The sequence below is a fragment of the Malus sylvestris genome, chromosome 10, assembly GCF_916048215.2.
Source record: "Malus sylvestris chromosome 10, drMalSylv7.2, whole genome shotgun sequence".
NCBI lineage: Eukaryota > Viridiplantae > Streptophyta > Magnoliopsida > Rosales > Rosaceae > Malus > Malus sylvestris.
Window position 1 is genome coordinate 40413325 of NC_062269.1, and position 24578 is coordinate 40437902.

At 36.6% G+C, this 24578-nt stretch overlaps 1 protein-coding gene, 2 long non-coding RNA genes and 2 pseudogenes across 8 annotated transcripts; 3 read left to right on the forward strand and 2 right to left on the reverse strand.

The window, feature by feature from the left end:
- Positions 1-6485: 6485 nt before the first annotated feature.
- LOC126586097 (G-type lectin S-receptor-like serine/threonine-protein kinase B120) lies at positions 6486-10733 on the forward strand. Its single transcript, XM_050250800.1, has 6 exons — positions 6486-8165; positions 8820-8930; positions 9069-9518; positions 9616-9853; positions 9941-10088; positions 10191-10733. The coding sequence occupies exons 1-6, from the start codon at positions 6821-6823 to the stop codon at positions 10503-10505; spliced, it is 2607 nt and encodes an 868-aa protein (XP_050106757.1). The 5' UTR covers positions 6486-6820; the 3' UTR covers positions 10506-10733.
- Positions 10734-11858: 1125 nt separating this feature from the next.
- LOC126586104 (uncharacterized) lies at positions 11859-14298 on the reverse strand. 2 transcript variants are annotated; one of them, XR_007610748.1, is made up of 4 exons: positions 13844-14298; positions 13674-13742; positions 12366-12910; positions 11859-12085 (listed from the first exon to the last, which is right to left on the reverse strand). It is a non-coding gene; the product is annotated as an uncharacterized LOC126586104 (long non-coding RNA). The 2 variants fall into 2 exon arrangements; XR_007610747.1 differs by having other exon boundaries at positions 13674-14298.
- Positions 14299-14412: 114 nt separating this feature from the next.
- Positions 14413-21698, forward strand: LOC126586098 (G-type lectin S-receptor-like serine/threonine-protein kinase At1g61550; annotated as a pseudogene).
- LOC126586101 (G-type lectin S-receptor-like serine/threonine-protein kinase At1g61390) lies at positions 17696-19323 on the forward strand (annotated as a pseudogene).
- Positions 21699-21881: 183 nt separating the features above from the next.
- Positions 21882-24259, reverse strand: LOC126586102 (uncharacterized). 5 transcript variants are annotated; one of them, XR_007610742.1, is made up of 7 exons: positions 24196-24259; positions 23849-23960; positions 23646-23734; positions 23493-23552; positions 23008-23061; positions 22222-22307; positions 21882-22082 (listed from the first exon to the last, which is right to left on the reverse strand). It is a non-coding gene; the product is annotated as an uncharacterized LOC126586102 (long non-coding RNA). The 5 variants fall into 5 exon arrangements; XR_007610744.1 differs by having other exon boundaries at positions 23008-23050; positions 23646-23739; XR_007610743.1 differs by having other exon boundaries at positions 22222-22367; positions 23008-23050; positions 23646-23739.
- Between the last annotated feature and the right edge of the window lie 319 nt (positions 24260-24578).

The following is a 24578-nucleotide window of genomic DNA, read 5'->3' on the forward strand; positions in this document are numbered from 1 at the left end:
TGCATCTACGAGTTTTTTATGCAACTGTATGGATTGTGTTCTGTTAAATTTTAGATGTTAGAAGCTTTTAATTTTTTTGGGTTCAATTTTAAATGGGTTTTTGCTTTCAGAGTTTTCGTTTGATGACAGAGATGGGGTTTTTGGGGAGAAACTTTTAATCCGTGAGTTTTTTAGTTAGGTTGTGTTGTGGGTCTTGAGAAATGGATTTGTAAATGGATTTTCTATTGAAATTGTTTCTCTTCTCATTTTTTTTTGTGCCATCGGGTTTTGCATATGGGTGTATAATCAGGTTTTCTTTTGAATTTCAAGGGATTCAGGTTTTTATTTTTCTGGAACTTTTGTCTGCAGCTTTGGAAGACATTTGTGCTTAAGGTGAGAAACTTTGGTTGCTTGCTTTTGGGTTTTGTTGTAGAATTAATTAATTTTTTTTAAGAGTTACATTCGTGGGAATTCTTGATGTGAGTTTATAATTAAATAAGAATATCAAAATGGGTTTTCTGTGCAAATTTTCTTTTTCTGATTTTATAGAACCGAAGAGGATGTTAACAATAACATTATTGTGTGATATGCGATCTAAAGTTCTTTGGTGAGTTATTTGGTTTTCTTGCCACATGGGATTTTAATATATATTTTTTTCGTGGTTTATGCGTGGTTCTCTGATGTGTTTTGATTTTTGATTTCAGGAAAAGTTAACGATACGATCAAACGTTTACTGGTGAATTTTCTATTTTTCTGATTGTGTGTGATTTAATTTTTTTCAAGCTTTGGGTGTACTTTTCTGAACTGCTTTGATTTTTAGTTGCAGCAAAAGTTGTTGCTCGAATTTTCCAGTTTTTATCTGCAGCTTTGCAAGCTCTTTATCAACAAGGTATATAATTTTTATTCTTTTTCCTGAATCTTTTGTTGGATGGAATCGTTTTTTTTGTTTTTGGTGAGTTCTTCTAATCTCGCATCTGGTACTGTTTTTTTTTCCGACTGTATAGATTGTGTTTTGTTGAATTTTAAATGGTAGAAGCTTCTTGGGTTCAATTTAAATGGGTTGTTATCAACTATTGAATTGTTTTCGAAGCTATTTGGCTACTCCCTTAACGCCCTTTTTCCTTTTCTTTTCAGCTTCTTTGATTTGCAGCCCCCTTCTTTTTTTTCCTTTTCCAGATTTAGCTTTTTTCCCCTATATTGTATCTTTTGGCTAATTTTGTGGGTCTTGGTCAGTGCTGTGGGTATTGGTGAATTTCTAGCATGTTTATGCATGCAGTTTTTGTTATAATTTATGGATTGTGTTTTGTTCAATTTTTAAATGTCAGAAGCTCTTAATTTTTTTGGGTTCAATTTTAAATGGGTTGTTATCAACCATTGAATTTCTTTTGGAGTATTCATTTGATAAGAGAGATGGGAGGGGGGGGGTTCTTTTGGGTGAAACTTTTGATCCGTGAGATTTTTAGTTAGGTTGTGGTGTGGGTTTTCGCAAATTTCTATCGTGTTTATGCATGCATTTTTTTGTTATAGATTTGGAAGAACATAGCATTACAGGGTGTTGAGGGTTTGCTGGCGGGGGAAAGTAGCAGCGTTAAGATTTTGCAGGTGAGATATTAGGGTGAGAGAATAACGGGACAAAGAGCATCGAAGACACATTTGGGATTAGGGGTAGCAAAACAGGGGAAAAGAATATGACAGAGGAATGGACTCTTAATTTTTTTTCTTAACTGGTTTGGGATTTTGCTTGCCTTTGGGGTCGTTGTTGGTGTCAAGCCATTTGGTGGTGTTAAGTGGTGTCTGTTTTTTCATAACTTTTATTACTAATTTTTATGTCGTTTGCGATTTTGTGTCCTGGGATTTCTAAATTTTATCGTTCATTGTCGGTTTTTTAAATTTTTTTTGTCTTCATTTGTTTGTTTAATATGTTGTGTTTGTCCTGGGACGCCGTTTTGCAAGTTTTCTTTCCATTGGGACCGCTACATTTTATAAGTGATGCGGGTGAGGTTTAGATACTCAAAACACTCCATTTTTTTTTCCAAACATGCACGTTTGGTTCTCTTCGGTTTTAAATGTTTAAAATTAAATGGTTATTTTGATAAAATGGTTTATTAGTTTTTCTTATGTGTTATGATCAGGAATTCAATTGGATTGGGTAAAATGCTTTATCAATTTACACTATAGGGAATTTTATGTATTATGGTCTGTGAGTTTTATTGCTCATCGTTTGTTCTTTTTTCTTTGTTTGCCGGTTTCTTTTGCAAGGGATCACAATAGTTTGGGCATCTTTTCGAGTTTTAAATTGCTTGAGGGTAAGATTTAGATAATAAAATTCGAAACGAGGCGTTACTTTTCTTTTCGGAAACTAATTTAAAAGCTCTACATGGATAGTTAACTGTGTGGAAATGTCTTGATAAAACCTGAACCTTTTGTTATATGTGAATGTTGATTCCTTACTACAAATATAATAGGCATAGTGGTCTAAAAAATTAAAACCCACCGACACATGACATCAGAAATTCAATCCAATTTCTACTGTTACCATTACCTTCTTTCATTCAGATCATCAGCATACAGTTCAAATCTAGATCAAACCTAGATGAAATTCAAGTGACAAGATTTATTGTCATTATTTCAATAATTTACATTGTTTTAGTACCCAGGTTTACAGCATGAGCTGAAGATCCAAGATCATTTTGGCAGACTTTGATATTGAAGACACTAATTTTGCTCCTTATTTTGTACTTTAATGTCCAACTTTTTACATGTTTTATACACTTATAACACCTGCAGCAACACGCAGGCACCATGACTAGTTATATGACTAAAAAGACCCATGAGGATCCTCTGGATTCTCTTTGTAAGGATCCTCCAATCATATTCATTCATCGTACATTATGCGGTTATAAATCATTGTAAATTTTTTTTATTTAAAATTGAATATAAACAGTACTTGACGAAAACTGACTGCACGATGTAAGATGAATAGATGTGATTGGAGGATTCTCAGGATTCTCACAAAGATGATCTGGCGAGAATCCTCTCTCTAAGAAGACCACATGTCTTGCCCGTTTAAAATTTTAAAAATTGTACCTTCCTAGCACTGTCTGATCAACGGATGTTCAACACTTAAACTTATATTAATTATGGGATGGTTTTATGATTGTCCCTAATCCCAAGGGCAACATAAAAACACAGGAAATGGAATCTCTCTGTATCATTTCCATCAAATTCACTAAATCAATCAATTTAAACCCTTAAAATTTGATCCAATAACTACAAACAAGGGATTTATCTAAAAGATATGGACAAGGATTGTTTGCCCTCCCACTTCCGATGCCTTCCTGTTTTGTGTGGTCACGGTTAAGCCACGTCAACAATTTTTTTTTTATAGAGATAATAAGACAAAAATGAATAGTAATAAAAAATGTTGATGTGGATTAACCGTGACCAAACAAATAGGAGGGCACCGGAAGTGGGAGGGCAGACAATCATTGTCCAATAAATATAACAACTTTAGCTTTTAGATTAAATTTTAAAAGTCTGAATTAGGTGATTGAGTGGATTTGATGGAAGAGCTACTGAGAAGATCCATTTTCAAAAACACATATGTAGTTTAACAGTTGGTCACTAGTCGAACTAATCAATTAAACCACAAGAAAAGACAAGGTGCCTTCTAATAATTAAAAACGTCATTAAAAGTAAATTAACAACATGGAAACCGTGATTAAAGATGGTGGAATCAATTGGGTCCCAATTCCATCCTTTTTCTGTGGGTTCAAATGGGTCAATATGCTTTTTTTTTTTTTTTTTTTTTTTTTTGGAAACTGTATTTTTACAAAGAGAAGCTCCCTCTGCTCTCCCCCTCTCAATCCCTTCACCTCTCAGAGGAATACAATATTAGTGTGGACGTAACCCAAACATTGAGGTGAACCACGATACATCTTGTGTTATTTACATTTTTTGCAGATTCACGTTGTTCCAAGACCTCTGGTTTTGTGCATCAACCTAAACAATACTTGACGAAAATTGACTGCACGATATATGATGAACGAATGTGATTGGAGGATTCCTAGAACCCTCAAAAAGATGATCTGGGGAGGATCATCTCTCTAAGAAGACCACATGTCTTGCCTGTTTAAAATTTTAAAAATTGTACCTTCCTAGCACCGTCTGATCAACGGATGGTCAACACTTAAACTTATATTAATTATGGGAAGGTTTTATGATTGTCCCTTATCCCAAGGGCAACATAGAAACACAGGAAATGGAATCTCTTTGTATCCCTTCCACCAAATTCACCGAATCAATCAATTTGGGCCCTTAAAATTTGATCCAATAGCGACAAACAAGGAGCTCCTCTAAAAGATATAACAACTTTAGCTTTTACATTAAATTTTAAAAATCTGAATTAGGTGATTGAGTGGATTTGATAGAAGAGTTCCGGATAAGATCCATTTTCAAAAACACATATGTAGTTTAACAGTTGGTCACCAGTCGAACTAATCAATTAAACCACAAGAAAAGACAAGGTGCCTTCTAATAATTAAAAACGTCATTAAAAGTAAATTAACAACATGGAAACCGTGATTAAAGACTGTGGAATCAATTGGGTCCCAATCCCATCCTTTTTCTGTGGGTTCAAATGGGTCAATATGCTTTCTTCTTTTTTTTTTTTTTTTTTTTTTTTTTTTTTTTTTTTTTTTTTTGGAAAACTGGATATATAACCATAATGGGTCAATATGCTTATCAAAGACATTTATTAAAGGAGAAACTTGATATGAATCTAATTTTACGAGTCATTTTTTAGATGAGTCCAATTATATTTCATATCAGTTTTTTTTTTCATTTTCATACCAATTTACCCCTAAAATTACTTATAAGTAATCAATATTATCCCTTGATTTTAGGATTAGTATTTGTGATAAGTTTGACCTATTTGAGGTTTAAAGAATAAAATTCCCTTAATGATAGGATAATTGTTGGAATAAAATTACTACCTATATATCTCCAAGTGAGGATACTCCTCTTCATTTCTTCTTCTTTATCATTGTTCAGTTTTCCTCTTCTCTTCTTAGGCTTCCACTATATATGAAATTTGATTCTATTTGATCAAAGAATGGAGGTTGGTTGGCTTCTTTCATCAAATTGCTTGTTGTGTTCAAATTAGTTAATTTGGTGGTCAAAGTTGAATCTTCATTTGAGTTGTATTTTTACTCAAATTAATTGATTTCATGGCCGATATTTATCTACCTGTATCACAAGATTTTGTTATATAACCTACCTCTATTATAGGCAGATTATATTTTTCTATTTTTTATTATCTATCTCTATCACAAATTGCTTCTATATGTTTTCCTATATTACATAGTAATTTATCTTGCTTATAGGTAGGTAAATTGTGTATTTGTACATTTCAGTTCGTTTATCTACCTATTGATTAGATATATTTTCTTCGTTTGATATCTTACTTATAGGTATATGTACATTTATGTATTAGTATCTTTTAATTAGGTTGTATATTTTTGCAACTTAATCTATGATAAAATATTTTATTTTATTAAAAGGTAAAGAATTGAAACGGTTTTTTAAATGTTTAGTAGATTGCATATGTTTAAATATTCAAAATTTGAAAACAAAGGGTAAATAGGTTTAAAAATAGTTAAGTGGACCTAAATTAGAAATTTCAAAAAATTGGACTAAAGCCAATAGTACGTCAATTTTTTGGACCTATATCTTAATGCCCTAACCTAAAATCTCTAACTTCCAGTACCATCTTATTTGAACATTCACAATTAAGCCACATCAATATTTTTTGTTGCTTTCTTTGGAAAGAGAAAGAAAAAGAAGAATTAGAGATAGGACGGGACCAGAGGGCAAGAGAATGAGAGGGGAGAGAATCACACTCCTTGTATACCAAGCGATTCTACTACAAAATAAATATTAGAGCAATTTGATTTTTCTTTTTGATTGCAAAGTGATTTGATTTATATGCACATAGGAAATAAGGACCTCTCACTTACAATTCAAAAGTGAAAAAATATCACTAGACTACAACGTAGCAATAGAGCTAGTTATAACTAAGTAACTTAACTCATTATCAACCACCATGGGGTGGCTAGTAAATGGGAACGAATTCTAGGCTTGTATCCCCATGTCACATCATGTGCTCGATTGAAATGCCTTTGAGTTTTTTCGGCCTCTAGAATAGTGAACTGTCATGAATCCATCAACTGATCTCATTTAAAAAAAAAAAACTCATTATCAATATATTTAGTTTTCCACATCTATGCGAGTCAAACTTGAAACATCTGCAACAAATGTAAATATAATACCATTAACACAAATAGAAAAAGACTAGTTGATGTGTTGGATTACCTAATGTTAAGAAATTGGTAGTTGGCTCGGTACCATTATGTTCTTAACCTTAATACTAGTAACATATGGAAAAAGTTGTCTTTTGAAGCGTGTCATCCAATCCAATGTGACATTGACTCGTCTCCACAGGGACTTCAACTAACCAATATTCCTCGATTAATGGGAAGTCAAATCTTTTGCCATTCAACCAAACGATTGTAATCTTCCTGCGAACATCCAGATTCTAAAGGGCTAGAGGCCAAAACACAAACAATCACCACCCAAAAGACTCCCAGCCCCATAAAATATACACACTTTTCCAATACAATACAAGATTTTCGCTTAATTCCGCAACTCTCAGAAAAAGCGAGTCAGAGTCAGCCAAGAGCAGCAGAACGCCGCCATTGAAGCCCATATGCTGACTAAACCACCTTTACGCGCACCTACATCATTCTTCCCTTTTTATTAGTAGACTTTTTGTTTGCTGCTAATGAATGCCTGCACTTCTCTGAGTTCATCAATGGGAGTCGATAGAAAAAACCCAGGTACCAGAATTTGTAACTTCTCATTCCTTATTGTTTTCTGCTGGGCTCTCCCTCTGTTTTGCTCTGCGTCGAGTTCGATTTCGCAGGGGCAATCTATAAAAGATGGAGAGACTCTGATCTCGGATGGCCAAATATTCGAACTGGGTTTCTTCAGTCTGGGGAATTCATCGTCCCGGTACGTCGGAATTCGATATTACAAAATTTCGGACCCGTCAGTGATCTGGGTTGCAAACAGAGAAAACCCAATTTCTGATAAATCTGGAGTTTTGGAATTTAGAAGCGATGGAAATCTGGTTGTTTTGGATGGAAATGGCACCACTGTTTGGTCTACTAACGCTTCAGCCGCCACTAACTCGACGGCGAGGCTCAATGACGAAGGAAGTCTTATTCTTTCCCGCCGCGGCCATGCCAGCATGGTCTATTGGCAGAGCTTTGACGATGCAGCGGACACATTTTTGCCGGGAATGAAAGTTGAGGTGAGTGATGAGATCGGAGAGAATCGGTTTCTGAGTTCGTGGAAGTCGGAAAGTGACCCTTCGGCCGGAGGGTACTCAATGGGGGTTGATCCTCGAGGATCGCCGCAGATTGTGATATGGGAAGGATCAAAACGGCGGTGGAGAAGCGGGCATTGGAACAAGCAGATATTCATTGGAGTTCCTAATATGCCAACTACTTATGCATATGGTTTTAAGCTTAGTGATGAGAATGGGAAATCATATTTTACTTACAAACCGTGGAATCCTTCGGATAAGTTGAGGTTTCGGATAAGGTGGGACGGGTACGAAGAGCAGCTGAAGTGGGCGGAAGAGAAGAGCCAGTGGGATGTGATACAATCTCAGCCTGACAAGACCAACCAATGTGAGTTTTACAACAAATGTGGAAGGTTTGGGGTGTGTAGTGCATCTGATGAATCGAGTTCAATTTGCAGTTGTATGCGTGGATTTCAACCGAGGAATTTGGATCAATGGACTGGGGGAAATTGGTCGGAAGGGTGTTCTAGGAAAACCCCTTTGCAGTGTCAGGGAAATAGTACTAATGGAGCGGTGGCAAGTGATGAAAAAGATGGATTTGTAGCGATAAGGTGTGCCAAGTTGCCGGATTTTGCAGACTTGGTTGTTGCAGTTCCAGGGGAGAGCTGCGAGGAGAAATGTCTCGAGAATTGTGCTTGTACTGCATATGCAATTGTTCAAGGGATTGGTTGTATGATGTGGACCGAAGACTTGATTGATGTCGAAAAATTTACAAGGGGAGGAAACACGTTGCATATTCGTGTTGCGCATTCAGATTTAGGTAAAGTTCAAATCCATTTGTCCTTGTTGTTGGTGCTATTCGATTCAGTTCTTTCCTAAAATCCATTTGTGTTCATTATTGAGGTTTCTGGTTTTGGCTTTTACTTTCTATACAAGAAAAAGCAAATGGTGAATTTAGTCACTTCATTTTCCTTAAGTTCTGTTCCATTCAATTGCTGTGAGGAAAATTTAAACTGATGCATTTCACAGGAAATCAAACCTTCTGCCTTTTGCGGATCATTGAATTCTAAATTCGCCTCGAGGCAAGCTGCAGCAGCGAGTCCATAAAAGATAATCTAAAACGCCTTTGCTTGTTCTCCCATTCCATTTGAATCGTCTTTTTATCTGGCCAGTTCTTCTGCAGCAATTTTTCTTTTAGTCATATTGCACTCGTAACTTTAGTAGACCTTGATCTGTTTTTTTTGTCATCCATCCAAAAATGAAAAATAAGTTATTGTCTTTTGATTCCATGTCCTTTAATAATATCAAAGGCCAGACATGCTTTCTGTGCTGTATATTCAAATCATTGAAAATACAAAACATAGCACGGAAAGGGCCAGGAAACTGCTCAAATAACTATTAACTGTTTGAAATGTTACAACTTACAATGCATTATACTGCACTAATCTTTTAATTGATCTCCTTTTATATATAGGTAGCAAGAACAAATTGTCCACTGCTGTGATAGCAGTAATTTCCGTAGCGGGAGCATTGTTCGCTGTCATCATCCTATTGCTTTTGTGGAAGTTCAAAGCAAAACTGAAAGGTAGGACGCACATTTCCATCCTTCTGGTGAATGAGAGGGCAAATTTTTTAGTTAACTTAAGAAAGCTGGTAACTGTTCCATGATTTATTCTCCTGTCCATTTAGTTTCTAACTTATTTTTCTTCCTTTTGTTATCTAGTGTTGCCCACCACTTCTTCAATTTCATGGTTAAGGGGAGGTGATACATCAACGCTCAATGCTGGAAAAAGTACAGAATTTTCAACAGATGCTTCAGGATCGGTAGATGTTTATGCAGAAGGGAATCAAGTAAATAGATCCGAATTACGGCTGTTAAATTTGAGTTGTGTAGCAGCTGCAACGAACAACTTTTGTGAAGAAAATAAGCTTGGGAAGGGGGGATTTGGTACTGTCTACAAGGGTAGCCTTCCAGGGCTACCACAAATAGCTGTAAAAAGACTTTCGAGAAGGTCTACTCAAGGATTGGAGGAGTTCAAGAATGAGATTAGTCTGATTGCTAAGTTACAACACAGGAATCTCGTGAGACTATTGGGCTGCTGCATTGAAGGAGAAGAAAAGATGCTGGTTTATGAATACATGCCAAACAAAAGCTTGGATTTCTTTCTCTTCGGTATGTTCTCTTTCAGCTGATCAAGGGTTCTTTTTTCTGATAATTACATATCTGAAGTTTGTTTCACTTAGCAGTTGCCTTTTTGGTAAAATGACAGATCCAGCCAACCAATCACTACTAGATTGGAGAAAACGCTTCACAATTATTGAAGGGATTGCACGAGGGCTACTTTATCTCCATCGTGATTCAAGACTTAGAATTATTCATCGAGACCTAAAAGCTAGCAACATTTTGCTGGATGAAGATATGATTCCCAAAATTTCAGACTTCGGTATGGCAAGAATATTCGGGGGTAATGAAAATGAAGAAAATACAGCCCGAGTTGTTGGCACATAGTAAGAACAACCTGTCGACACTAATGCAATATAACTTATTTATCTCATGTTAAAATTATCAATCTGATCACAATATGCATAATGCAGCGGTTATATGTCACCTGAATATGCAATGGAAGGTCTGTTTTCAGTAAAGTCAGATGTCTATAGCTTTGGTGTATTGCTGCTAGAGATTGTGAGTGGCCGAAGGAACACAAGTTTGCGATCAACGGAACACTTAAGCCTTATTGGATATGTAAGTTATTCTTACATGATGTTTTAAATGCTAAATCCTAGCTATTACTTCTCCAATCAGTAACTACAACAATGGAATATGAATTTTTTGGAACGTTTTCAGGCATGGCATCTTTGGAACGAGAATCGAGCAGTGGACCTCATTGATCCTTCCATCGCAGAAACATGTTCCCAGAATGAAACTGAATTATTGAGATGCATACATGTAGGGTTGCTGTGTGTGCAAGACTACGCAGCTAGTAGACCAACCATGCCGGCCGTGGTGTTGATGCTGGAAAGTGAAGCTGCAAATCTTCAGTTACCAGTACAACCTATATTTACTTCAATTAGGAGACCCGTGGATACAAAATTTGGTACAGAAGGCCAGGATGTAGCATCCTCGAACAATGTAACGATTACAATGTTGGAAGGGAGATGATAGTTAATCTTCCTCCATGTTCATATGCTATTCCATCTCCTATGGGGGTTATTAGCAAAATTTGTATAGCCTGTAATTTTTCGTTAAACAATCGTCAGGGGAAAGGTAAATACTCGCAACGGAATTCTAAGAGACGGTGAAGTTGGGAGGAATATGGACTGGGTGGGGTCCACATTGTTTTTATTAAAAAGTTTAAATTTTTCTATTCTTTTAAAGGAATTTTTTTTTCCAATTTGTTTTCTTTTTGCTTATGTGGCATATTTGTGACATTCCTGTCAGCATAAATAAAGGTTTTTAATTTGTCATATCATCACTTAATGGTTAAGTTAATGGATTGATTAACGGTTGTATGTTATTGAAATAAAATAAGTAAATGTATGAAATTGAAATGTTTTAAAAATATTATATAAGTTTCAATTAACCCTAAACTTGAGGGAAAAAAAAAACTTTTTACCCTAAATCATGAGTCAAAAACCTCGGAAAGCAGAAGTAGGTGAGACCATGCTTCTAAAAAGAGTGTGTTTTTTAATGAGATGAGTGAATAGTGCGCATTAATGAAACTTTCTAAATGACAACTCTAGCCTCCCTTGACTCCCTATTGTCTCCGTTCTTATTCCACGTGAAACTAATCAGGCCTAATTTTGCACTGTTCACAGCTCGCTCTCTCGTCTCTAGCTAGTCCTGTATTGTAACAATGGCTGCAAGGGTCGAATCTGATTTTCTCGACTAAGACTATTACGTATATGTAGACTTCAAATCTCCAATACCTTTTGTACCAGATGAGATTGATTTCAGTCATCTTTTTAATTTAAATAGGAATGATGGATGTAAGGTGATGGGGCCCTAATGTATAGTTAGGTGGTGTTTATGCATATTTCTCGAATAATTATTTAGAGTTTGAGTTATTTCTTATTTTGTCGAATGATAAAACTAAAAGCATAAATAACGTCATGTCATTTTCAGTCATTTTACATAATCAAATATACTTATAATAAAAGTTTACAAAACATTCCGACATTGGTTTTTTAGCTAAAAGTACTTTTTATAATTATACTTTATCAATCACATAATTGATTTATTTCACAGCTATTTATTATCATAACACAACACAGCAAAAACAGTTTAAAAAAATGGTACTGCTACCCCGCACTAGCCCTTAATCTCTCTGTTCGTGTAGAATTTTCTTTCATTGTACAAAAGACAGATGCAAGAAATATCATTTACCGAATGAGAGTACAGATTTTTATAATCTCAGCTGCCGAAATAAAACGTGACATGCCCCGACCCTGATATTTCCTGAATACCAGGATAGACGCGTGCTGACCGACATACGAGGGTGACGAAATCCATTAATTGATACAAAAGCTAAAAATAAGAAATAAATAAGGGTTATGAATTTAAAATACAATGAAATAATAATTTAGGAACATGCTCAGAGTATAGTTACAACTAAACCTAATCACTAAAAAGAATTAAGATAAAATTGAATGAATAAAGAAGTGGGTCCTACATCAAGAGGATTCAAAGATGCTGCTGCGAAAGTGTCTTGACGCCGGGATTAGGTGCCTTAATCCTAAGTCCTGAATGGAGGCGTAAAACAAAGGTGAGTGGACCAAGTTCATATATATAATAATAATAAAACAGTTATCAACATACTAACCCCCAAAGTTTAATAGTGAAAACTATTAGCATAGTAAGTGAAGGATTTAATAAAAATCCTAGCATGCCAAAAATATCTCAAAAGTCATATCGCGGAACAACATTGCGGAAATCAAAACAGTAAACGTATCGTATATCGTCTCGTAAGTGCGGTGTGTTGCTAGAAAGATCACTAAATAAATATAACTCCCGGCCCAATACCTGCTCCGTGGTCTCTGCGCCCGTAACCAGAGATTACCAACTCCCGGCCCAATGCCTGCTCCATGTCCCTCAGCCCATAGCTAGGGATTATTTCTCCCGGCCAAAATGCCAACACCAGATCCTCGCCCTAGGCAGCATAGTGTCCTCTAGGTACGCACAAATAGTTACGTCTTTCATAAATAACCATTTTATAGTATAAGGTCATCCATCGTCTATACTATAAAGAAGGGTTTCTAAAACATGTTCTAGCATCCTATCGTCATCCATCAGATAGTCTACCAGATCATGGTTTTTATAGAAAATACGATATATTAAAATATACCTCAAAATAGGCCAACAATTGATTCCTCACCAAAAACACGAGACGAAAATCAATATATTTAATAAACAGGCTTCACATAAATCAAATCATAAACTTGTAGGCATGCTAATCATTTATGCAATTAAATTATAAAATCATGTAATTTTAGAAGGGGTCCACTCACAGTACTTAGTTGCCAAAAGCTGCGCCACTAGCGAAGATGAAAACGTAGATATAATTGCCCCTAAGCACATTAAATGGTACAATTAATAAAACTATATTAGGACAATTGAATTTGGAAAAAACGAATATTGGAAACGGATTCAGAAAGTCAACTCTAAAGTCAACGTTGACCGGGGGTCAACGGTCAAACTAGGTCAAACGGGTTTTAGGCTTGAATCCAGGTTAGGGTTTAGGTTAAATAGGATTAGGATCTATTGGGTTTAGGGTCTAATGAGTTTTAGAATCCTAAGGCTTTTGGATTAAAAGGGTTTAGGGTGAAGAAATGTGGTTTGGGCCTAAGCCCAAACACACACACACCACACAACACAAGCACGACACATGCACGGCATGCATGGGTTTAAGGTGAAGCAATGTGGTTTGGGCCTAAGCCCAAACACACACACACACACCACACAACACAAGCACGACACATGCACGGCATGCATGACATGCATATACACACACGCACACACACACTAAATACACACACACGCACACACACACACTAAATACACACACACGGGCTGCACATCACACACACCACACACACTTACACACACAACACACACACGGCCCAAAGGCCTCACAACCAAAAGGGTTGGGCTCGGCAGGAAGGCCCAAAGGCCTTGGGTTTGGTGGGTCGCAGGACCCAAAGGGAAAGAAAGCCGGAAATTCGGCCGAAAAGTTCTCTAACTTTATACGCTCATAACTTTGTCAATACTTAACGAAATCAAGTGAAATAAGAACGAAAGTTGTAGCCTTCGAAGAGACGAAGAGAATAGTACCTCACACGACGTCTAACTCGCCGTGGTTTGGCCGTAAAATTCCTCGAAAGCCTCAGAGGTCGCCGGAAACTGGGTAAGATTCAAATGCGTATAACTTCTTCCATAGGCAACGAAATTAAGTGAAACAAAAAGGAAAGTTGTAGTTCTCAGCGAGACGAAGAGATTGATACCTTGCACGTCGGCCAAATCGCCGTGGTTTGGCCGGAAATTGAGACACGGGTGAGAGGGAGAGAGTTGCAGAGAAATGGAGATACGGGAAAGAGAAAACAGAGAGAGAAGAGAGAGATGGGACGCTGGGGTCAGAAATCAGGGGTGGGTCCCCAGGCTCACCATTTAAGACCCAACAACAAATTTTAAAAGGAAAATAAATTCCCAAACTTGGTGAAAACACAAAAATACTTTTTCTGTAGAGTAAATTGCGGAACGGGTTGTTACAAAACGTGAAAGTGCTGAAAGATTGAGCAAAGTCAATAAACCTCAGCTGCTGAAATAAAACGTGAAACTGCCGAAAGATGAAGTCAAGTGAGTAAATCTCAGCTGTTGGAATAAAACGTGAAAGAGATGAAGCAAAGTCAATAAATCTCAGCTGTTGGAATAAAACGTGACACTGCTGAAAAATGAAGCAAAGTCAGTAAATCTCAGCTGTTGGAATAAAACTTGAAACTGCTGAAAGACGAAGCAAATATATTGACTTAGAGAGCATTCGCAGAAGTTTTCTGCTCAAAGAAATGGAAGTCATTTCACTGACTGAAGTTTAAGAGCAGTCCAGTACGCTTCAAATGCGAATTCACCTGCTATTCGTAAAATTCTTTCATCTCAATTCTAGCCCAAAACAGTATTTCAATGTTCCATCGCATTGTACTCCCAGCAAATTTTAACCATTCAGATGCAAATTGGAACCAAAACTAGTGTTAATCCTTTGAATTCCTCCATGTTCTTCCTGTTCATCTTTAGCTTGCTTCTTCTGTCACGGCACCATTGTGCCGAAGTTTACGAGATAAGTCCTGCACAACCATTATCAGAGGGACAAACTCTTGTCTCCCCCAGCCTGGTTTTCGAATTGGGATTCTTCAGCCCTAATAATGATTCTGGTAAGAATAAGTACGTGGGGATATGGCACAAGAGTATTTTTCCTCGAAAAGTTGTATGGGTGGCCAACAGAGAAAAGCCGGTTGCAGCTTCAGACACCTTGGCAAGTTTGAGAATAAGCAGCAAGGGGAATCTGGAGCTTGTAGATGGAAAAAAGAACTCTCTTTGGTCAACGAATATTTCAGTGCCATCTAATGGCTCAGCTGCAGCTCTTTTAGACAGCGGAAACTTTGTCGTAAAAGATGATGATGTAGGAGCTGATCCATTGTGGCAGAGTTTTGATTATCCTAGTGACACGCATCTGCCAGGTATGCTGCTGGGGTTCGATAGCAAATCTGGAGATACGAATTTCCTGACTTCCTGGAAAAGTGAGAGTGATCCATCGACGGGGATGTTCTTGGTTGGACTGACACCAGAGGTGCCATCACAGATTGTAGTCTGGATTAATGGATCAACTCCCTACTGGAGAAGCGGGCCGTGGGATAAATCAAGGTACATTGGGCTACCAGGTACGAATATTGGGTATATAAATGGACTCAAATTAGATGATAATGTGAGGCAAGAAACAAAGTATAATTTTTTTAATTTCGGGGACACTTTGGCATACTCGGACATCTCTTCAGAGTCGGTATACTTAAGCTTATGTATTCGGAACATGGAGAGAACTGGATGACTTTGTAGCACAGAACAGTTCATGTGATAAGTATGCAGCATGTGGACCTTTCGGGATTTGCAAACGTTCTGAATCTCCAACGACTCCAATATGCAAGTGTTTGAAAGGGTTTGCACCGAAGTCACACGAGGAATGGAGCAAGGGAAACAGGACAGGAGGGTGTGTGAGGCAAACCAAACTGGTTTGTGAGACTAATACAAACCAGTCAGTTGCTTCGAGAAAAACTGAAGATGGGTTTCTGAAGATGGTGCGGTTAAAAGTACCAGATTTTCATGAATATATCACGTCTTTGGATGCAGAAGAGTGCAGGACACATTGCCTGAAAAATTGTTCTTGCCTGGCTTATGCACATGTTAATAACATAGGATGTTTGGTCTGGTCCAAAGACCTTATTGACATGCAGGAATTTGCCTATGGTGGAGAAGATCTTTTTGTTCGCCTCGACCGTTCAGAACTAGGTAAATGATAATATTGCTTGTACAGCTCCAATTAGCTAGCTATATGTTTTACACAACTTTTGTATTACTAATTCAATTTTTTCAGGTGAAGGAAAGCCAATAAAGTTAATTTCCAGCCTCACAGCAATTTGTTTGATTAGTATCTTGGGTGCCACAGCGTTTGGTTTCCAGAGGTTGCGAGCTAACAAAAAGGGTAAGAGAATGAGACAGATGTGATTGACATGAGCAAACTAACCAAAAATGCTTGGACGCTGATCTGACTTGGTTTTTTATTCTTACATTATCCATATCAGGAAATGCCAGATTAACTGATACATTCAAGAACACAAGAGACACTCTTCAAGAATATATTAGAAAACATGATCCATCAGAGCTATTCATCTATAATTTTGATAGCATATTAATTGTAACGAACAATTTCAGTATCACAAACAAGCTCGGGGAAGGAGGATTTGGCCCTGTATACAAGGTGATTATGCATTTTTTTCTCTATCTATAGGAAAATTTAATATCGCACAGCTACAAGCCTACAAGTCTACAACTGCAAGATACAGATACCAGTGTAATGATTAATTTGTCGCCGGCTTCGTGTAGGGTAAGCTGGAAGAAGGGAAGGAAATATCAGTAAAAAGACTATCTAGTAGCTCAGGGCAGGGCATGGAAGAGTTCAAGAATGAAATGCTGTTGATCTCCAAACTCCAGCATAAAAATCTTGTTAGGATCATGGGTTGCTGCGTTAAAGACGATGAGAAGTTACTGATTTATGAGTTCATGCCATACAGAAGCTTGGATACTCTTCTATTCAGTTAGTTTTCTTTTCGTTACCTATCGCGTTCCTTAATTAATATATTGGTAATCTCTGTTCTATTGTTTTAAATTGTACATTTGTAATGGGTATTATTGTGATTAGATCCAACGCTGAGAGCAGTGCTTGATTGGAGTAGACACTTCAATATTATTCAGGGTGTCGCTAGAGGGCTTCTTTATCTCCATCGTGATTCCTATTTGAAAGTAATACATAGAGATTTGAAGGTCAGTAACATTCTCTTGGATGAGAAAATGAACCCAAAAATTTCAGATTTTGGATTGTCACGAATCGTTGAAGCAACACAGAGTCTATCAAATACTCGCAAGGTTGTGGGAACACTGTAAGCTTAATTTCTTTTCCTCTTATTGGAAGAACTTTTTTCTTAAGACTGTTACACAAAGAAGCAATATTTAGCTAATACTAATTAACGAATTGCTTGTCTAGTGGTTATATGTCTCTAGAGTATGCCATGGGTGGAGTATTTTCTGAAAAATCTGATGTCTATAGCTTCGGCGTCTTGCTATTGGAGATCATTAGTGGCAGTAAAAATACCAGCTTCTATTACAGCGAAGAACAACTAGGCTTCCTAGCTTATGTAAGCTCACATTCTAATCTAATGAATTATGAAATTATGAGCAGATCAGTTTAACAATTGTAGCCAACATAAATTAACTTTGTCATGCATGGCAGTTATGGAATGAAGGGAGGGGATTGAAATTTGTAGATGAAGTGTTGGCAGATTCTTATTCCTCATCAGAAGTAACGAGATGCATGCATATCGGGCTTCTTTGCGTGCAGGACAAGGCCGCGGACAGGCCTACCATGCCGGATGTAGTTTTCATGCTAAGTAGTGAAAAGGATCCTCCACCACCTAAGCAGCCTATATTTTCTAATTTCGAAAACTCATCAGTCTTTGATCCTCACCCACATTACGACAACATTTTCTCTGTGGATGAAGGTACCATAACAATGATCGAAGGACGATAAGCAATCCCATACCATTGCATCACAATGCAATGAAATTTCGATCATTATTGTGGAATGTTCTTAGACCTACAACTCAATTTGATCTCCGTCACATCAGTTGTTACGTTTGTTTAATAGACTAGTCAGTCTTAGTCTATCAGTATTATATGTTAAATAGTCAGACTGCTTGTTGAAATTGGTTGTAGTTGGTCAAAGTTCGTGTAGAAGCTTCTTTCAATGTATAAAACGCAGACGTAAGCACCGCATGAGATTACTGAATTTTATAATCTCAGCTGTTGAAATAAAATGCGAAACTGCTGAAAGATGAAGCAAAAATATTGACTTTGAGAGTGAAGTTTACAAATAGTTTAATACGCTTAAAATGCGAATCCATCTGCTATTCATAAAATTATTTTATCTGAATTTTAGCCCAAAATGGTATTCAATTGTTAGTATTGCGACAGTTAATGCTTTGAATTTCTTCATGTTCTTCATATTCTTCTTCAGCTTGCTTCTTCTGTCACGGCACCGTTGTGTCGAAATTTATGAGATAAATCCTTCGCAACCATTATCAGAGGGACAATCTATTGTCTCCCCTGGCCATGTTTTCGAATTGGGATTCTTCAGTCCTAATAATAATTCCGGTAATAATAAGTACGTGGGGATGTGGCACAAGAGTATATTTCCTCGAAAAGTTGTATGGGTGGCCAACAGAGAAAAGCCGATTGCAGCTTCAGACACCTTGGCGAATTTGAGAATAAGCAACAAGGGGAATCTGGAGCTTGTAGATGGAAAACTGAATTCTCTTTGGTCAACGAATATTTCGGTGCCATCTAATGGTTCAGCTGCAGCTCTTTTAGACAGTGGAAACTTTGTCGTAAAAGATGATGATGTAGGAGCTGATCCATTGTGGCAGAGTTTTGATTATCCTAGCGACACACTTTTGCCAAGTATGCTGCTGGGGTTCGATAACAAATCTGGAGATACAAAATTCCTGACTTCCTGGAAAAGTGAGAGTGATCCATCGATGGGGATGTTCTTGGTTGGACTGACACCAGAGGTGCCATCACAGATTGTAATCTGGATTAATGGATCAACTCCCTACTGGAGAAGCGGGCCGTGGGATAAATCAAAGTTCATCGGGCTACCAGGTACGAATGATGGGTATCTAGGTGGATTCATTTTGGATGATAATGTGAGGCAAGGACCAAAGTATTATTCTTATAATTTCGGGGACACTTTGGCATACCTTGACATCTCTTCAGACGGTATAGTTAAGCTTAAGTGTTCAGAGCGTGGAGAGAACTGGATTCTTAACTTTGTGGCACAGAACAGTTCATGTGATAAGTATGCAGCATGTGGACCTTTCGGGATTTGCAAAAGTTCTGAATCTCCAACGACTCCAATATGCAAGTGTTTGAAAGGGTTTGTACCAAAGTCACACGAGGAATGGAGCAAGGGAAACAGGACAGGAGGGTGTGTGAGGCAAACCAAATTGGTTTGTGAGACTAATACAAACCAGTCAGTTGCTTCGAGAAGAAATGAAGACGGATTTTTGAAGGTGGTGCAGTTAAAAGTACCAGATTTTCATGAATATATCCGGTCTTCGGATGCAGAAGAGTGCAAAACGAGATGCTTAAATAATTGTTCTTGCCTGGCTTATGCATATGTCAATAATATAGGGTGTTTGGCCTGGTCCAATGACTTAATTGATATACAGGAATTTGCCTATGGTGGACAAGATCTTTTTGTTCGTCTGGACCGCTCAGAACTAGGTAAATGATAATATTGCTTGTACTGCTCCAATTAGCTAGCTACATGTTTCACACAAATTTTGTATTACTAATTCAAAATTTTCAGGTGAAGGAAAGCCAATAAAGTTAATTGCCAGCCTCACAGCGATTTGTTTGATTTGTATCTTGGGCGCCATAGCTTTTGGTTTCCAGACGTTGCGAGCTAACAAAAAGGGTAAGAGAATTAGATGGATGTGATTGATATGAGCAAACTAACAAAAAATGCTTAGTTTGACCTGAATATGTTATTCTGCCGATCTGACTCAGTCTTTTATTCTTACGTTTTCCATATCAGGAAATGGCAGATTAACTGATACAATTGAGAACGCAAGAGACACTCTTCAAGAATATATTAGAAAATATGATCCATCGGAGCTATTCATCTATAATTTTGATAGCATATTAATCGCAACGAACAATTTCAGTATCACAAACAAACTTGGGGAAGGAGGATTTGGCCCTGTTTACAAGGTGATTATACATTCTTTTTTTTTTTTTTTTCTGTCTCTCTATCTGTAGGAAATTTAATTTCACAACAGCTACAAGCCTACAAGTCTACAACTGCATAGTGTAATGATTAATTTGTCGCCGGCCTTGTGTAGGGTAAGCTGGAAGAAGGGAAGGAAATAGCAGTAAAAAGATTATCTAGTAGCTCAGGGCAGGGCATGGAAGAATTCGAGAATGAAATGCTGTTGATCTCCAAACTCCAGCATAAAAATCTTGTTAGGATCATGGGTTGCTGCGTTAAAGACGACGAGAAGTTACTGATTTATGAGTTCATGCCAAACAGAAGCTTGGATACTCTTCTATTCAGTTAGTTTTTTTCACCGGCACTCTTTATGTCTTGCTAGAATTTCTTTTTGTTACCTATCAAGTTCCTTAATTAATATATTGGTAACCTCTGTTCTATTTATTTTATTTTATTTTATTTTTATTTTTAAATTGTACATTTCGATGGGTATTGTGTTTAGATCCAACGCGGAGAGCAGTGCTTGATTGGGGTAGACGCTTCAATATTATTCAGGGTGTCGCTAGAGGGCTTCTTTATCTCCATCGTGATTCCTATTTGAAAGTAATACATAGAGATTTGAAAGTCAGTAACATTCTGTTAGATGAGAAAATGAACCCAAAAATTTCAGATTTTGGATTGTCACGAGTCGTTGAAGCAGCACAAAGTCTATCAAATACTCACAAGGTTGTGGGAACACTGTAAGCATAATTTCTTTTCCTCTTCTTGGAAGAACATTTTTCCCAATACCGTACACAAAGAAGCAATATTTTAGCTAAATACTAATTAATGAATTGCTTGTCTAGTGGTTATATGTCTCCAGAGTATGCCATGGGAGGAATATTTTCTGAAAAATCTGATGTCTATAGCTTCGGCGTCTTGCTATTGGAAATCATTAGCGGCAGGAAAAGTACCAGCTTCGATTACAAAGAAGAACAGCAAGGCTTCCTAGCTTATGTAAGTTCACATCCTAAATCTAATGAATTATGAAATTATGAGCAGATCAGTTTAATAATTACCAACATAAATGAACTTTGTCAGGTATGGCACTTGTGGAATGAAGGCAGGGGATTGAAATTTGTAGATGAAGTGTTGGCGGATTCTTATTCCTTATCAGAAGTAACGAGATGTATGCGTATTGGGCTTCTTTGCGTGCAGGACAAGGCCGCAGACAGGCCTACCATGCCAGATGTAGTTTTCATGCTAAGTAGTGAAAAGGATCTTCCACCACCAAAGCAGCCTATATTTACTAATTTCGAAAACTTATCAGTCTACGATCCTCACCCACATTACGACAGCATTTTCTCTGTGGATGAAGGTACCATAACATTGATTGAAGGACGATAGGCAATCCCATACCGATGCATCACAATGCAATGAATTTCGGTCATGTTCTTAGACCTACGAGTGGAGTTAATCTCAGCCACATCAGTTGCTAGGTTTGGTTATAGACTAGTCATAGTCTTCGTCTAGTTTATATGTTGAATAGTCAGATTGCTTGTCAAAATTGGTTGTACCTACTCGGAGTTCGTGTTGAAGCATCTTACATTGTATAAAATGTCAAATTATTAGAGAGATGGGCCAAAGCTCATTTCTAACAGTACCGATATCATCCACAACTTGTTAATTATCACCTGTATAGTCCGATAGATGTGGCGTTTTACCACAAAAAACCTCGGTGTTAGATGGAGTGCAGTTGAAATATTTAAACTCTTCTTTCTTTCTTTCAACAGCTGATGTGGAATATTCAATTTATTTGATTCATAAACATTTAAAAAACTAAGATGTTATTGATGAAAGGATGTGGTTTAGAGTGCAGGCATCCTTTTCCAATTATTGTTGCCTATTCAATTTATTTGATTCATAAACATTAGAGTACACTAGCTAGTAATGCCCGCGCGTTGCTGCGGGATTACAAATTCCAAGAATAACAAATTTGTAAGGGCAAGTACCTCATTGAAAGCCTTCTGGAAGCAGTACAACACCTTTTGGAACCTTTGCCTCATTCTGGTCCAGAGAGCATAATGTGCAAGCAATTTAAACATTTCTCAGCACCATAGCATCATATTTCCTAGGATTAATCAACAATGGCTCCTCTAGCTTTGAAATAGCAGCTGGGCAAACAAACACAAATCCGCATTTACAGATTTTCACTTCACTCCCAAATAAATAATTAATAAAAATAACATGGAGAATTTCTACGTTTAAATAATTAATAAAAAAAGATATTTCGGGGAAATTCAAAGTCAGCACCTTGAGTTAGCTTCTTTGATTCCAGTACATTCCAAAACTGAGACATATTGCTCTCCATTTCCTCTCATAAAACAGACGTGATGTTTCTATTTTTTGATCAACCAAAGCATAGTCAACATCTTTTATAGTCACTTAGATTGCATCTCCTTACATGATTGAAAAATCAATTGAATCACAATTAAAATTTGTTAACAAAATTTTTAAATCATATATCCAATCTCACAGAGAAATCACAATCAAACAGTTGTTATTTGGCGGAGAAACTTAAAATCCAAAAATGCACCTTAATGTCCTAGAGAGAACAAAATTGCAAGCAAAAGTAGAATATTGAAACAATACCATGATAATCACGAAATAAGTTTATGGGTTTGCTAATATTGATTTATTAGGTTCCAACTTTGTCTCAATTTATCATTTTCTGTTAAAAACATTTAGGCACTTACCAAGAAAAAAACAATTAATGATTTGATGCTACTTACAAAACCAATTGGTATATATAGGCTTTGATTAAAAGGTTAAGTATTTACCAAAAGATTCAAGCTGCAAAAATGCATATAAGCCAATAATTTTATCCACTGTGATTATTTGTATGATCTGCATTTATTTAGAATTCATAAATGCAGGCAAAGGTTTATAGGAACTTAAAAATTTTAGAACAATGAAAAACTATGCATGTATTGTGAACTCTATGTACAGAGCTTTTACATGGCCAAAAGAAAACAAAATAATCAGTAAGAGCTCTTACATGCACATATCAACAAAGAAAATTCATCAGCATTTTCTTACCCTTTCTTTCACAAAATCTTGTCTTCCAACCAGATCCTGCTATCTAATCCACACCTTGTCATGTACATGAAAATACACTCCAAATGTAAATTTCAAAGTTGTAATTTAAAATCATCATGCTAAGATAGGCAATCCAAGATAATGCTACTCTTTAGTCTAGATTTTAAGTCTTCAAATTCAGAAACATTTCTAGAACGAATAAAATGATCTAGGACCATCATTCAAATAGAAACTCTTGGCCCTTCATTTGATTAGATAGTGCTCTAAATTAAAACCCATCAATCAATTCGCAAGCCAGTCAAAGTAAAATCTAAAGCAACCCACTTTAAATTTATAAGTCAACAATCCAACATTAATAACAAAAAAGAACGATGCAAAAAGCAGAACTCATATGAAAAGACATTGAACAATAGCTTAAATCCAAAGCAACAAAGATTAATCTAATAACAAAAACCAATAAAAAAGGACAGAGTTTAGCGACTGACCTTGAAATATAATCCAAAAAAAAAATTGAAATAATCAAATTCCAAACCAATCTCATAATTCTGCAATGGAGAAGAAAATAGTAGAGATATTAACATAGATTTTTTGGTTTGTATAGTTGGGAACACTTTGCAGAACTGGAGAAAAACGTGTACCTGATCAATTTGTACTGCCCTATCCTGTGGATTCTATCTTATGGTTGCCTCTCAACAACTGGGTTCCACCACGGGTCGATTAAGAAAACCTATTCTAAAATGCAACGTCTTTAAATCACTTAATCCCCTTATGTATAACTTAATTCTCAATAATTTAGACATGAAAACACAATTTAAAAATTGTGACAGAACACATTACTCACATGCGATGCAATTGTTAGATGAAGAGCAACTCATCTTTCAAGCTCATTAAGAACATGATGCAATCTGGATCCTCATTCAATCTCTTGCAGACATAGTCATGCTTCCAAACAACTGAACACAATTGATACCAAATTGCAACAATTTCTTTAAATTAGTCACAATAATCTATTGATGCACAAATAGAAAATTGTTGTATATATTTAGTATCACCTTTTGTAAGGAGTAGTTAATGATATCCAAGAACGATGACATATCATGGGTTAAACTATCTATGAGTTGAAAAAACTAAAGCGCATTGTACAAAGCAAATGAAACAGCTAAAAAGCAAATGAAATAACTAAGTTACCATTCTTTGTCTTAAGCAGCAAAACTCCCATTCCATCAGGTACCTTTCCACTTCTTCATATCCTCTGCAACAAAATAAACTATATCAACATCAAAGTGATACTCACCAATTGAAGTCCATATGATACAAAGCCTCGGCCAAAAAAGGGACAAAAAAAGTAGTTAATAAGAAACAATTTTGCTGCTATATAAACTGATGTATTGGCAATGGCATAGAATGCCTATAAAGCTACTTATAGCGCAACAAATTTCAATGCATATAGACTGATGTTCTTGTCTTTGCAAGCAGCCAGCTTCTATTGACGCATTGAAGTTTCGATAAATATTATATGTTCCAATAATTGAATCGAAGCTTCCTTCCAAAAATCCTAATCGCAAAACCAA